This window comes from Beta vulgaris, chromosome 7 (genome assembly GCF_026745355.1).
Source record: "Beta vulgaris subsp. vulgaris cultivar EL10 chromosome 7, EL10.2, whole genome shotgun sequence".
In the NCBI taxonomy this organism is placed as follows: domain Eukaryota; kingdom Viridiplantae; phylum Streptophyta; class Magnoliopsida; order Caryophyllales; family Amaranthaceae; genus Beta; species Beta vulgaris.
The window spans coordinates 36,179,863-36,192,209 of record NC_079208.1 but is presented as its reverse complement, the minus strand read 5'-3'; the positions used below and the strand labels follow the sequence as shown (position 1 = coordinate 36,192,209).

The following is a 12,347-nucleotide window of genomic DNA, read 5'->3' as shown; positions in this document are numbered from 1 at the left end:
AACATACCCAACTAACAAAGTCAATCCAAATTTCACCAATTGAATTTGCAGCAATAGGAATACAAATTAATTAACCAAAAGAGAATAAGCAATGATGAATCTAATATTGGGTTATCAGCCGCCATTATACATGACAATAGGAGAGGTTGAAGGAAACGATTTGTAGTCAGTTTGCTGTTCTCTTTGGCTGATGAACGACATTCTCTCTCTCTCTCTCTCTCCTCGTATCCTCCATCTCTCCTCTATCTCGTAGTTTTGTGAAGAATTTCTTTTCCAGTGAAATCGGGATCTTTTGCTGAAGCTTCATTGATCCCCCAACCATCAACAAAAAAAACAAGCTTAGTTAAGTATAAGAAAGAAAGAATTTGAAGTTAATTACCCAAAAGAGAATAGTATGCAAATAAATCTGGAGGAGGTGCAGATTTTAAACAGGGAGGAAGAAATAAATCAAATAGCAAGAAGTAGTGAAACAAAGAATTATGTTCGCGAGGGAAGAAGATGGAACGCGTTGGAAGAGATTAAAATTTATTTCGTCTGGGCGACCACATCTATAATTATACATGTAGGATGTAGCCGGTCACATATAAGAATTTGTGTTATCTCACATGTTATCCGTCCATTAGAATAAGTGAGTCCGGGAGCCCAGGAAGGCACGACTCATCACCATGAATTAACGGGCTGAATTCAACAAGCCGCCATATGGACCACATAGTATAACTATACAACAAGGTCTTCCAAACGGAAATGACGACATCAATGGCTCCAAAACTGTTAAACTAAACAAAAGATTCTAACGAGTTCACCTCAAAATAAATAAAAAAACCTAAAAAAACTGAAGAGAAAATTCACGCGCAAAAAGAGAGCGTGGGAAAGTAGAGTTGGCTCTTTCAAACTTTGGTTTGTTTTGGAATGATTAGGCAAATTAACCAATAACACTAAAAACGAAGGGCGTTGTCCACTCCGTTCACTTCTCAACGCCGGTGATCCAATTTCAACCCCCATCAATTTTAATCTTCAATTGCATCATTTAGTTTCATCTATTTCTTGGGTTTTCCTTCAATTTAAGGTATGCTTTTCAACCAAATTATCTTTTGATTGCTGTTTAATTTTTATTTAGACCAAGTGCGCTAGAAAATTTGGTTGATGGGTCTTTTCTCTTGTGGGGTGGTTAATGGGTTTGGTTTAAGGTTTGAAATCTGTGGGTATGATTTGATTTTCTCTGATGTGTTGTGGGTGATGAGATATTGTGGTATTTGATTGATCTTGAAATGATTTTTGTTTGTGTTTATAGATTGAGCTTGTGTTTGTGTATGACTTTATTATGCTTTTGCATTTCATATAATTAGTGGGTGACTCTAATTTTGGGATGAAAGGTAAGTTCTTTGTGTTGGGTACTTGTGAAATCTTCTTTTAATGGGAGAATTGACTTGTTGATTAAATATGTTTAGGCTATTCATGTTGATTACTACTAGTTTGACCAATGTTCTAGTTCATGAGGAAGGTTAATGTTGTGGATATTGAAGATAAGATATTCGGAAGAAGGTTAGAGTTGTGGATATTGAAGATAAGATAAGAGAGAATTGTTGCATCGGTTTGGGCCATAGTTTGAAAATGCGGTTTTGGTCACGGTCGCGATCGTGAACCACGAGTGGTGATGGTGGCTGGTTCATCTTCAAGGCAGACAAGAATGCGTAAAGAATCGTCCAATTACGGTGATACGGAACGAGGATGATGCGGTTGTCGTACCGCCAAATATTAGCTTAGACCATGAGATATCCCTATAACTCGCCTAAAACGCGGGTTTTTTTACACCTTTACGATGCTGGTAATATCGGTTCGGTAGATTTGAAAACCTTTACGACACTGGCGATACGATACAACGTGGCCTTGTTTTGACACTATGGTTTGCGCATGTGAAGCCTCACCTTGATGATGCATGGTAAGGTTAGTAGAGAATTGACATTATAGACATTTTAGATTAAGTTAGGGGAGGGTCGGGAGGCCAAAGATGATGTGGATACAAGGCGTAAAAAATGATAGAAGTAAATTAGGTTTATAGTAGCATATAGAAAATGGGATCTCTGTGGAAGACCATACGAGATAAAATCCTAAATTATGGAGTTGACTCCATCCTATTTAGATATGGCTTTGAGGTTGTTGTTGGTGTTGTTGTCCGTTGCAAACCACCTCTTTATTTCTCCCTCTGTCCCTTAAAGTATTCCCCGTTTTTCCTTTTCTGTCTGTCCCAATTAGGTTTTTCATTTCCTTTTTTTGGACCGATTCTTTTATATTAACTTACTCTTGTCTTAATATAATATTATGCACTATGTCTCGACACATCTACAGTTTTCGTCTTTCTAGAGTATATATCTTTTTCCTGAATTGTGTGCCCAAAAGAAATGAGAAATTCTTTGAGGAATGGAGGGAGTAATTTGAAGTTTGAGCTTTACAGGAATGAGACTGCTTGTATGTGAACCTTCTTGGACCTTGCTGATAGAGGATTTATATTGGATCTGTTATTGCCCTTTTGTTTTCTTCATAGTTTGGTTTGGTTGTATGACCCAGTTTGTTAGCAAGTCCACTATGGCAGAGACGAAACTATTTTCGTCAACAAACAATGGCCTTATTCACTTTTACTTTTGAGTTTGTTCACAATTTTATGCTATTGATATATGAGTGATTGAGGTGTAAATTTGCTGGAATAAGCTCTACTTTACCATCCTTGTAACAATCAAGTCATGAATATGGGTAACGGAAGCTTTCATCTTATTTGTTAAGGATATTTGGGTTGTATACTATTTAGGGGTCGTTTGGTTCACTATTTTTGGGTTTCAAGAAACGGAATCAATTACCAATTCCCTTTCTTCTTGTTTGGTTCAACCCCTCATCAATCGCTTACCATTACTTGATGGTAATGGATTCCACCAATTTGTTACCTTCCCTCCCCCTCAAGTAACAAAATCCATTACTTGAAGTTAATGGTTACCCTTCATTTCCATTCCTTAGTTTAAACCAAACACTCAACAAAGGTAACCATTTTTATTACCATTTTCCTCCTCTATTTGTATCTATTTCCTTTTCATTTCATATCTTGAACCAAACAACCTCTTAGTGTTTACTCAAATGCTTTGCTACTGCCTACTAGTTATCCATTGTGGATTTGTGGTTGAGTGAATCTGTGGGGTGACGTATGACTTTCAACGCTCCCAACTTGGTGAGGGTCTGTTCCATAAGTGTAGTAGGGTCTATTCAGCCAACTTGCTCAGTACTCACTAAGATGTTTTCTTTGAGGTGCGTGGAAGTATTTATGCATCTTTCAGATGTATGAAAATCTGCTAATGTTAGCCACGAAATGCCCTAAAACATAATGCCTCCTACTCCTCGAGGAAACTTTCAAAAGACCCCCCCAAAAGTCATGGAAATTTCCATGGCAGTTTTATTCCCGAGATTCTCAAATTTGTAGCTCTTTAGGTCCTTTCTTTATGTGATCCCTCCCTGGGCTCCTTTATACTGCTTTGTTTCTAACTTGATTTGATGATTACAGTGTAATACAGTTGGATGCTTTAAGTTTTCATAAAACTCACCATATACTCTGTAACCCGTATTTTCAATTGTAATTTATCCTGAAAATAAGAAACATTTCTTCTTAAAACCATTGTTTGTTTGCCATGCTGTGACCTGTCTATATGCAATGTATTGATATCTTACTTCTGAATAGTGTTGATGCGTATAATCAATTTTTCCAGAGAATGTTTGATTTCACTCGTGCTTTTTGTTATATAGTATTAACACTGCACAGTTATTCTCTCTGGCCTTTATGCATGCTTGACTTTTATGCTTTTTGAGTTAGCTTATTGTAATGCAGGGAAGAACCTGGAACTCAACTCCAGAACTTTTTATACGGCCAAATATGGATGGGCGCCCTGCTTTATCCGTTCAGACATCTGGTCCAAGACAGTTGGGTGCTTCTGGAGCTCTGTCTTCATCCTTGCCAGTTCTTCCTTGTACCTTGGAAGAGAAGTATCCTAAATTTCCTAACTCCCAGCAAGTCTCCTTGGAAAGAGACCTTGTTACTGATCCTTTAGTCTTCCATCCAAATCCGTTGCCATCCAGCGTTAAAATTGTCGGCCATATGTTCTCATCATCATCTGGATATGCTAGTAATGAACAATTTTCTTCTTCCTCCCATGAAACGCATTCTAGTAACTACCCGTATATTTCTCCATCTGCTAGTAACGGATCATCATTGGCTTTAGGGCCCTCTAATCATGCAGATCTTATTCATTCATCAGCTTCTAATACTAGAGGAAACAACATCTCCTGGTGTTCAGATTCAGGACCTGGTTTCCCTGATTTTACCTCCCACACCTCCTTGCAGAACGGTCACATCCAGGGAAATGCTGATGGTGGTAGTAATCTCATCACACATGAGGAACTTCTCAAGCGAAATGATTGGCAGGAATGGGCTGATCAGCTAATCACTGATGATGAATCTTTAAGCTCTAATTGGGGTGATCTGCTTATTGATACCAGCACTCCAAATCATGAAACAAAGGTTGGTTTGCTGCATACTTGGACCTTTTTTTTTCCCTTTGCTTATGGATCTTTCCACGATAGGACTGCTGCTTCATTTTCTGTGCACCATTGTTCATCACTCTGTTTCTTTAGATGTCGAACAAACTGGTTAATTCAGCCTCAAATTTGTCGTTGCACCCTATGCAAAGTCAACAGCAGCTTTCTGTATCATCAGCAGAAGTCTCAGCAGCTGGCCCTTCTTCTTCTGCTGGAGCCTCATCAAAGCCACGCATGCGCTGGACACCAGAACTTCATGAAGCCTTTGTCGAGGCAGTCAATAAACTTGGTGGCGGCGAAAGTGAGTTGCATATATATCAAGTTTGACCTTTTCTGTATGATGGATGCAGCATCTAATCTAACATGAGCATCTTGATCTGCAGGAGCCACTCCAAAGGGTGTTTTGAAGCTTATGAAGGTTGAAGGCTTGACCATCTATCATGTGAAAAGCCACCTGCAGGCATGTAGGACATTGTCCTTTTATCTTGAAATGCGATCTTTCACACTTTGTTTCTTTTATTATATGCTTCCTCCGTTTCAAAATAGTTGCTCCATTTGCTTTTTCACGTTTGCCGAGATATTTTTTTGAAGGTTAATATCTCTAGTTGCGTATAAGTAAATATTATTAAAAATTAATATTTGAAATCCTCATATTGAGACGTATTCAACAAGATCTCACTTGACTAAGTTTTTTCTTATATAATGGTGAGAGAATGCGTGTCAAAGTTGGTTGATGAATAGTGATCAAATGCCAAATGGTGCAACTATTTTGAAACGGATGATACATAAACTTTACTTAGCTTTTATCTATACCCTTCCTATTGACTTCTTCAAGTAAATTGAATGCAGAAATACAGAACAGCTAGATACAGGCCAGAGCCCTCTGAAGGTGCGTGTTATAATGTTCTCTCCTCTGGCCTTCATCGAACTCTCGTGTTACTTTTTTCAGCTTTCTACTGTGAAATGGAGTTGTTGAATTGATAGATGTATGTGGATTAGAAAAATTTGGAAAACTCAAGGGATTCCGGTACCTCGATAGACTTTAGTAGTACTTTTCATCCTTTTCTTTTAATTGACATAGACCATCTGGCAAATCGAAATAGGTTAGGGAAGAAAGGGGAACATAGATGACACATTCACATTGCCACTATTTTCCTAATTATATGGCACATAGATTTGTGAAGAGAGTTGACCTGCTGGCTAACTTTGGAACAAAGTGATGGCATGTCTTTGCTTCAGTTTTTTTTCTCTTTTTGTACCAGTTGAAGTGTTTCTGCATAGTGGAAATGGTGGGTTTGCGAACTGTAGAATTTAATTTCTGGACACAAAATTGAAGTCACGTTGTGAACATTTATAAACTGGTTTTCTTTAAATCACTCATTTTTTGAACGTGAGATGATTATGTTGGTGATTTGGCTATGAAAGTGGAAATTCCAAGAGCTTTGTAAGGATATAGCTTCTCCTCCTTAAAGTTTCAAATACCTTCTTTTTTTGAGCTTTTTTTGTATAACTGGAGTTAAGTTTTAGCCTCTGAGCAATATTTGACAATTCTTGATGCTGGAGGGCAGAGACTTCTTTTTGTCACTAGGCCTCCTTTAGTTTGTGAGTGATACCCCCTTGCTTTATAATATGTTTCATTTTAACTTACAGAAATTAATAGAAAGAAAAAAGATTGGCACTATTTTCTCATTTAATATCTACAGCTCTGAAGGAGCCTGATGGGTTTAAGTTAATAAGACCCCTTGCCGGCTTTTTCTTTTTCCATTGTAGACCTGGTCCTTTTTGTTTCGCGTAACAATTATAAATCGTATTCATCATCCGCTAATTTTTATCGCTTCAAATTGAGGCATAGCTTTTCATGGGAGTTTTATTAGTATTGAGACCATTCCGCGTCATTTGTTGGTTTTATTATTTCTTCTGTCCTTCATTGTGAGACAAATTAGATTGCACACCAGACCCTACTGTCCGTATACAAGACACACACACAGCACCTAACATAAGCTGCTGAAGGAATGATATTGTTATACCATTACAAGTATTTTCCTGATGGACATGAATTTCTAGATCTATAGTTCTTCCTTACAAGAAAAGAAATGTGGATCTAGTAGTTTGTGATCTTCAGTTGTTTTACTAGTAAATAAGAGTATGGATAAGGCCTTCACTCCATCTTGGGGTGGGAAGGTGAAGGTTTTCTGTTTTATTCAATGGTGTTTGCTTCTTCTGAAGTGTATGTCCCTTATGGGTTATGACTGTTTTAGTTCATCCATTATATGTAAACAAAGTTCTCAGGATTTGTTTTAATTACAAAATATTTTTCGGCGTTTCTCTTTTACCATGTTTTTGGTTTGAGCCTGACCCTTATCATTCTTAGGAATTGGTTTCCTGTGTTCAGGGATGCATGCCTGCTAACTTTTTTTCTTTTTCTTTTTTCTATTCAATATATGTTGTTCAAGAACCAGTGCCAAGATATCTTCTATTGGAGAGTTATGTTGTTTTAAAGAAGCCTGAGTTTAATGCTCTTTTGCTGTCGTATTGTTCTAGCCAACAGGGGATTCAATACCTTTTTTTTGTTGTTTTTGGTGCTTGAAACAATTATGCACTAATGTCTTGTATTCTTTTGCCAGTGCATGAATGTGTGGTCCCTTAGCTTTCTTCTATTTTAAAATTATGTGCTTGGATGCTCACTGAGTGTGGTTTTCTGTCTTCTACTTGCAGGATCATCAGAAAAGTTGTCAACTCCTCTTGCAGATTTGTCGTCTTTAGACTTGAAAGCGTAAGTTATATGTGCTGTATCCTTCGACATGTTTCTTGTCTTCTTCTTGGTGTTGCCATTCCCTTGTCTGCATATAAACATTTTTCTGAAACCAAAGCCTGGACTCTTTTTAATTTTTTTGGAGATAGACAAGAAGCCCACATGGGTGGCTTAATATCATAGATGTGAGCTTTCCAAAGTGGTACATTAGACATTGTTAGTTGGCTCAATCAGTGGATTATTATCCTTGCCATTTGTTTCTCTTTAGTTCCTTTATTTTGCTTGTGCCTTTTAGGTGTTAGTTTTTCACTGACCTGATGACGCTCTTCATATCAGTAACAGATTTGGAAGTTCTATGATGCAAGTGCAAAGAATATATATAAGGTTTCTGAAAGTGGAGTCACTTACTTTATAACCCTGTCTTCTTTTAGTCTCTTGCATTTTAAAACAGGGTTGCAGTTGCGTTCCCATTTATACAGCTGGATGCCTGCATCAGCTCGCTTTTCTGATGACTTGCACCAATTTCATTGGAGAACTATGCTATTGGTTGGAACAGCTCATTTATTAGGGCAGCAAGTTAGAAAGTGACATTGTTGTCCGTGTTGAGTTAATGGGAGATGGTACACCAGATAGTTCTGATTAAGCTAACTAAATTATACTTAAACTGGATGGAATGAATTGCTTGTTCGTATAAGATTGAAGTTTGAACCTTTGAATAATATAATCACGACATCGTTTCAAGTTCCAACCTTTGGAGTCCTGGACCTTTCACCACTTCCTATATATGTTCTATTAACTCAACTTTGTCAAAGGACTGATGCGAGGAACAAATCCCTATTAGCATCTTGAGGGTACACTAAATGTTAAATGGGTGTCTACCATTTATTTGTTTGGAGGTTGGCGTGTTACATTCATGTCCCCTGAATATTTCTTTTCCCATTTCTTTTTTGTGATGTAGTCGTGGAAATGGTATCTCATTCGACATTTCCTCTTTCATCTTCAATGGAATACAAATCAAAATTTCACAAAACTTACTTCCTTGGCAAATGAGCAGATTTTCGCCTAATAAACAATTTCCAAAACATCAAACTTTGACCCTTGAGCTTTAGCAGGAAAGTGCTTGATTTTTGCACGAATTCAATCAGCCCCATACATTCATCACTTCAGGGGATTGTGTTTATTTTGGTTTCCAAATGTGCGCTAGAAATTCTGTTATCTTCTCTTCCATATCTTAAACTGTATGTTATTTATTTGAATAAGAGTAAGTGATCCTCTTTGAAATAGCCTAAGAGATATTTCTCAAATTTGGTCAAGTTATTTTTGTTCATTTTCTTTGTTTTTCTCAGAATGTGAATATAACATTTTAATCACTGTTTCTCTGTTCTGATTCTGTTTTATTTCCTTTCCGTTTTTGTTTCTGCATAAATAAGCTTCTGCTCATTACCACAACATCAAAATCTGGAGGGAGCAGACAACGGCTATGAAACCTGTTTGAGTCGTTTCGGCTTTGCATGAAGTCATGAGTTCTCTGCCTTGAAATAACCCACAGTCTAATGTCGATAACCTTAACGTTTTGTCTGTGTGCTCTTGTTGTACTTAAACAATCACTTTATCGTTAGGTTATGTAAGTGTGAGTGCTAGGATAACGTTGGCTTCTGCCTCATATATGGAGACCTCAGTGGTAGTATTTCTAAAGCATTTATAATTTAGTTAAATGGTCAGTTTCTGTCAGGAAGTGGTGTTTCCAGTGGCAGGTGGGTGATAATGCTTTACTTGGAAGGGGAATAGGATGATAGAGGGTGCTGATGGTGATCCTGACCGGAGGTTGGGGTCCTTTAGAAGTATAGACTGTTTTAACTATATAACTCAACTGTTGACGTATCCATGTGGAGGGTTTTTATGATGTTAACAAAATTTGGTTAAGTTCATCTTTACTCCCGTCTGGGGAATCTGCCACAAGGAATAGCCATGTAGATAACACTTTAGACATGTAATGATGCTTTTTTAGGTCTATATTGAGAACTTTCTTTCTGCTCCTACCTTTCCTTTTTAATTGACAACAATCAAGTTTCATATCGTTTCTTGGTGTCACAACAGGGGTATGGATCTTACAGAAGCATTAAGGTTGCAGATGGAAGTTCAAAAGCGTCTGCATGAGCAGCTTGAGGTATGCGTTTGTGAAGTATACATCTTTTCCATCAGTTACAGGTGCTATCTAAAAGAAGAAATATCTAAAAGAAAAAGAAAAAAGAGATTATTTGCAAAGTGTGCCCTTAATTGTACAGTCAGGTGCTTCTTCCCTGTTCTCTGGCTTTCCAGATGTAGTTTAAATCTGTCACTTGGATACTGGTATGAGGTTCGGGTATGGGTACATATTTAGGTGTCAACACAACATGTTTAACATTTCAGACACGGGGTAGCTATCCAAGAATTGGACAAGAGTGGGGGGACAAGGCATTCATAGAACATATGCTTGCCAAGGAAGACCTCTTGCATGTTCTTACAATGTAACAATTATTAGATTTACTTGTTTGCTGATTCTTTTCGAAATTATGATCTCGAGCATGTTTGTAAACATATATTTTATATTGCATACTTTTCGCTTCTCTTTCCCCCTCTTTTTACCTTTTTCTTTTTTCATTTATGAAAATGTGGTTTAAGATTATTGAAGTATTTGGTTGAAAATTGAAGTGTCAGTTAAGGATTTCATACCCTTGTCAGAGTGTCGAGTGTGACACAGGTGCGTGAGACAAATTGAAGTGTCACAGGATCATAGACTTTAATGGTACAATATGCAGCCTCCGTCAAATTGTTTTTTCATTCTTGGTGTATTTGGTGAATATGATCCCAATGTATACATTAAGTTTGTGCTTCACACCATTTGTAACATATGAAGATGTAGTTGTATTCATGATTTCATGCTGGGGTGTAATATGAAAGATCAACCATTCACAATAATCATCAATATGACATATCTTAGACAATATTAAAAAAAAGAATAAGCAATAAAGAATATTCACAAAGTCAGATCATTTGATTTGAGGAGCATCATCATCAACTTCAAGAGGAGCAAGTAAAACTATGTAAAACTTCGATACTTGCGATTGCTATCTTAGTTGATTAAGCTAGATCTTTACAGGGTAGAACTTCAAGACTGTCCATATGCTAGTAGTGTATGGATGCTCTTGTGCCGCATACTTCCTTTGTATAGCAATTTCGGTGCCATATAAGCAACTGCTGTGATTGTTCCAAAAATGTTCTTATAGATCGGAACATTTTGATTGGGCTTCTCCTGTTACGTACCTAGCCTATAAAGAATGCATGTGATTGTGCTTGTAAAAAAGGATGAGTTAGAGGGGTGCGGATAACATTGACTAGTTTTTTTTGTACTATTTGTTTTGGTCTCTTAGGGCGACGCCTAAAAGTACTACGTTTTGAAAAGCTTGCGAGGTTCTCTTGCAGACATGCTATGTTCCCCCCCCCCCCCCCCCCCCCTTTCTCTTTCATTTACCTTCTCTCTGCTTGTATAAATGCATTTTTTAATATCATATGAGACTATAAGTTGGTGCTGGCATATAGATTTGTGATTGTGCCAACACATTTTGCAGATTCAAAGAAATCTACAGCTTCGGATAGAAGAGCAAGGGAAATACCTCCAGAAGATGCTTGAGAAGCAGTCCAAATCAGGTGTTCACGATCTCAAGATTGATTCTTCAACAGCTGAAGAACCTTCTTCCCAGACCTCACCGGTAACTGCTCAAGATCAAAATGACGCTGAGAAGCTAACTGTTGCTCCCTCAACTCCCAGAGAGACTACAGAGAGATTGGGAAGGGGAGAAGGAAAGATGCCCATTGAAGTTGCTGAATCTCATAACCCATATAATGAAGACGTGTCTGATTTACAACCATCTAAGCGCAGTAAAAGGTCTGAGCCAAATTTATCAGCGTCTTCAGAACCTCCTGAAGACTGAACAAAACCATGCCAGTGCAGGAAAGCTCTGTTGTAGTGTTCTTGCTGCTGTCATTTTCTAGTGTGGTAGATTTAGCTGAAGGTCGTGTGACCAAACACGAAATATGATAGTAACTTTTCTAAGACTTCGGTATCACTGATAAAAAGTAAGGTTGGAACGTTGAAATGTTCCGTTTCTTTTGTCCTTTCCAAAGTTGCGTCCAGATAAAAGAAACCCGGACAATGGTTTCTTTTTTAGTTGATCATGGTCACGGGCTCACAGCACCTGATAGCTCATATGTTTTCCTCAGCCTCTAATATTTTCCTTATCAAAGTGAATACTGAGTAATGCAGTTTAGGTGCCACTTAGCTGTTTTTCTTTTGGCTTACTAGAGAGTACTTCATATATTTGTGAGGGAAGGTGATGAAGCCGTAGCGTGATATAATCAAATTCTTACCTATAACCCCCTGTACAGTGATGATCCTTTCCACAGAATTGAATGAGATGACTTATTGATGGAAGATTAATGTGCTTTGTTCAGTTTCAGATTTTGGTATTTGCTTGACAGATTTGGCATTTTTCCAAAATCAACAATAAGTAGCCAGTGATGGGTAGTGATATATTTTTCTGGGTAGTCTTTTTTGCTAACTCAAATAAAAGGAAAGTCTCATTTTTGTGGGCAAGAGTCATTGATAGCTGATATAATGGTGATTTTAATCTTAAGTTTGTATGTTGTTTACTGTCAAGTTGTTCTGTTGGACAGTCAGTGTCATGATAAGTCAGTAATTTCTTCTTTTCTACGATCTTTATCAGTCTGAAATTCCTGTTTATGGCTGAATTATCATGATACAGAGGCGAAATACTCTTAGAAGACTAGTGAACATGTATTTATGAGTAAAAGGTATTTAATTAATTCTTTGAGAATCTAGAGAATAAAATGACGTTACAACGAGCTATTGATGTGTATTTTGATTATACCTTGACCTGTATTCAACGTTATCCGAAATATCCGGACTTGTATTTTACTAAAAAAAACCTTAAACCACACTTTCCCTACCAATTTGACAAGTCTA

The 12,347-nt window shown here is 37.4% G+C and overlaps 1 protein-coding gene across 3 annotated transcripts; it reads left to right on the top strand.

Annotated features, from left to right (window-relative positions):
• The first annotated feature begins 762 nt into the window (after nt 1-762).
• On the top strand, nt 763-11,795 carry LOC104909009 (protein PHOSPHATE STARVATION RESPONSE 1). 3 transcript variants are annotated; one of them, XM_010698186.3, is made up of 9 exons: nt 763-1,066; nt 3,851-4,160; nt 4,257-4,555; nt 4,669-4,873; nt 4,956-5,032; nt 5,422-5,461; nt 7,288-7,345; nt 9,422-9,491; nt 10,933-11,795. In XM_010698186.3, exons 2-9 carry the CDS (start codon nt 3,860-3,862, stop codon nt 11,293-11,295), a joined length of 1,413 nt encoding a protein of 470 aa, XP_010696488.2. In that variant the 5' UTR covers nt 763-1,066; nt 3,851-3,859; the 3' UTR covers nt 11,296-11,795. The 3 variants fall into 3 exon arrangements, with proteins under 3 accessions (XP_010696488.2, XP_010696485.2, XP_010696487.2); XM_010698183.3 differs by having other exon boundaries at nt 764-1,066; nt 3,851-4,555; XM_010698185.4 differs by having other exon boundaries at nt 766-1,066; nt 3,866-4,555.
• Nucleotides 11,796-12,347: the final 552 nt, after the last annotated feature.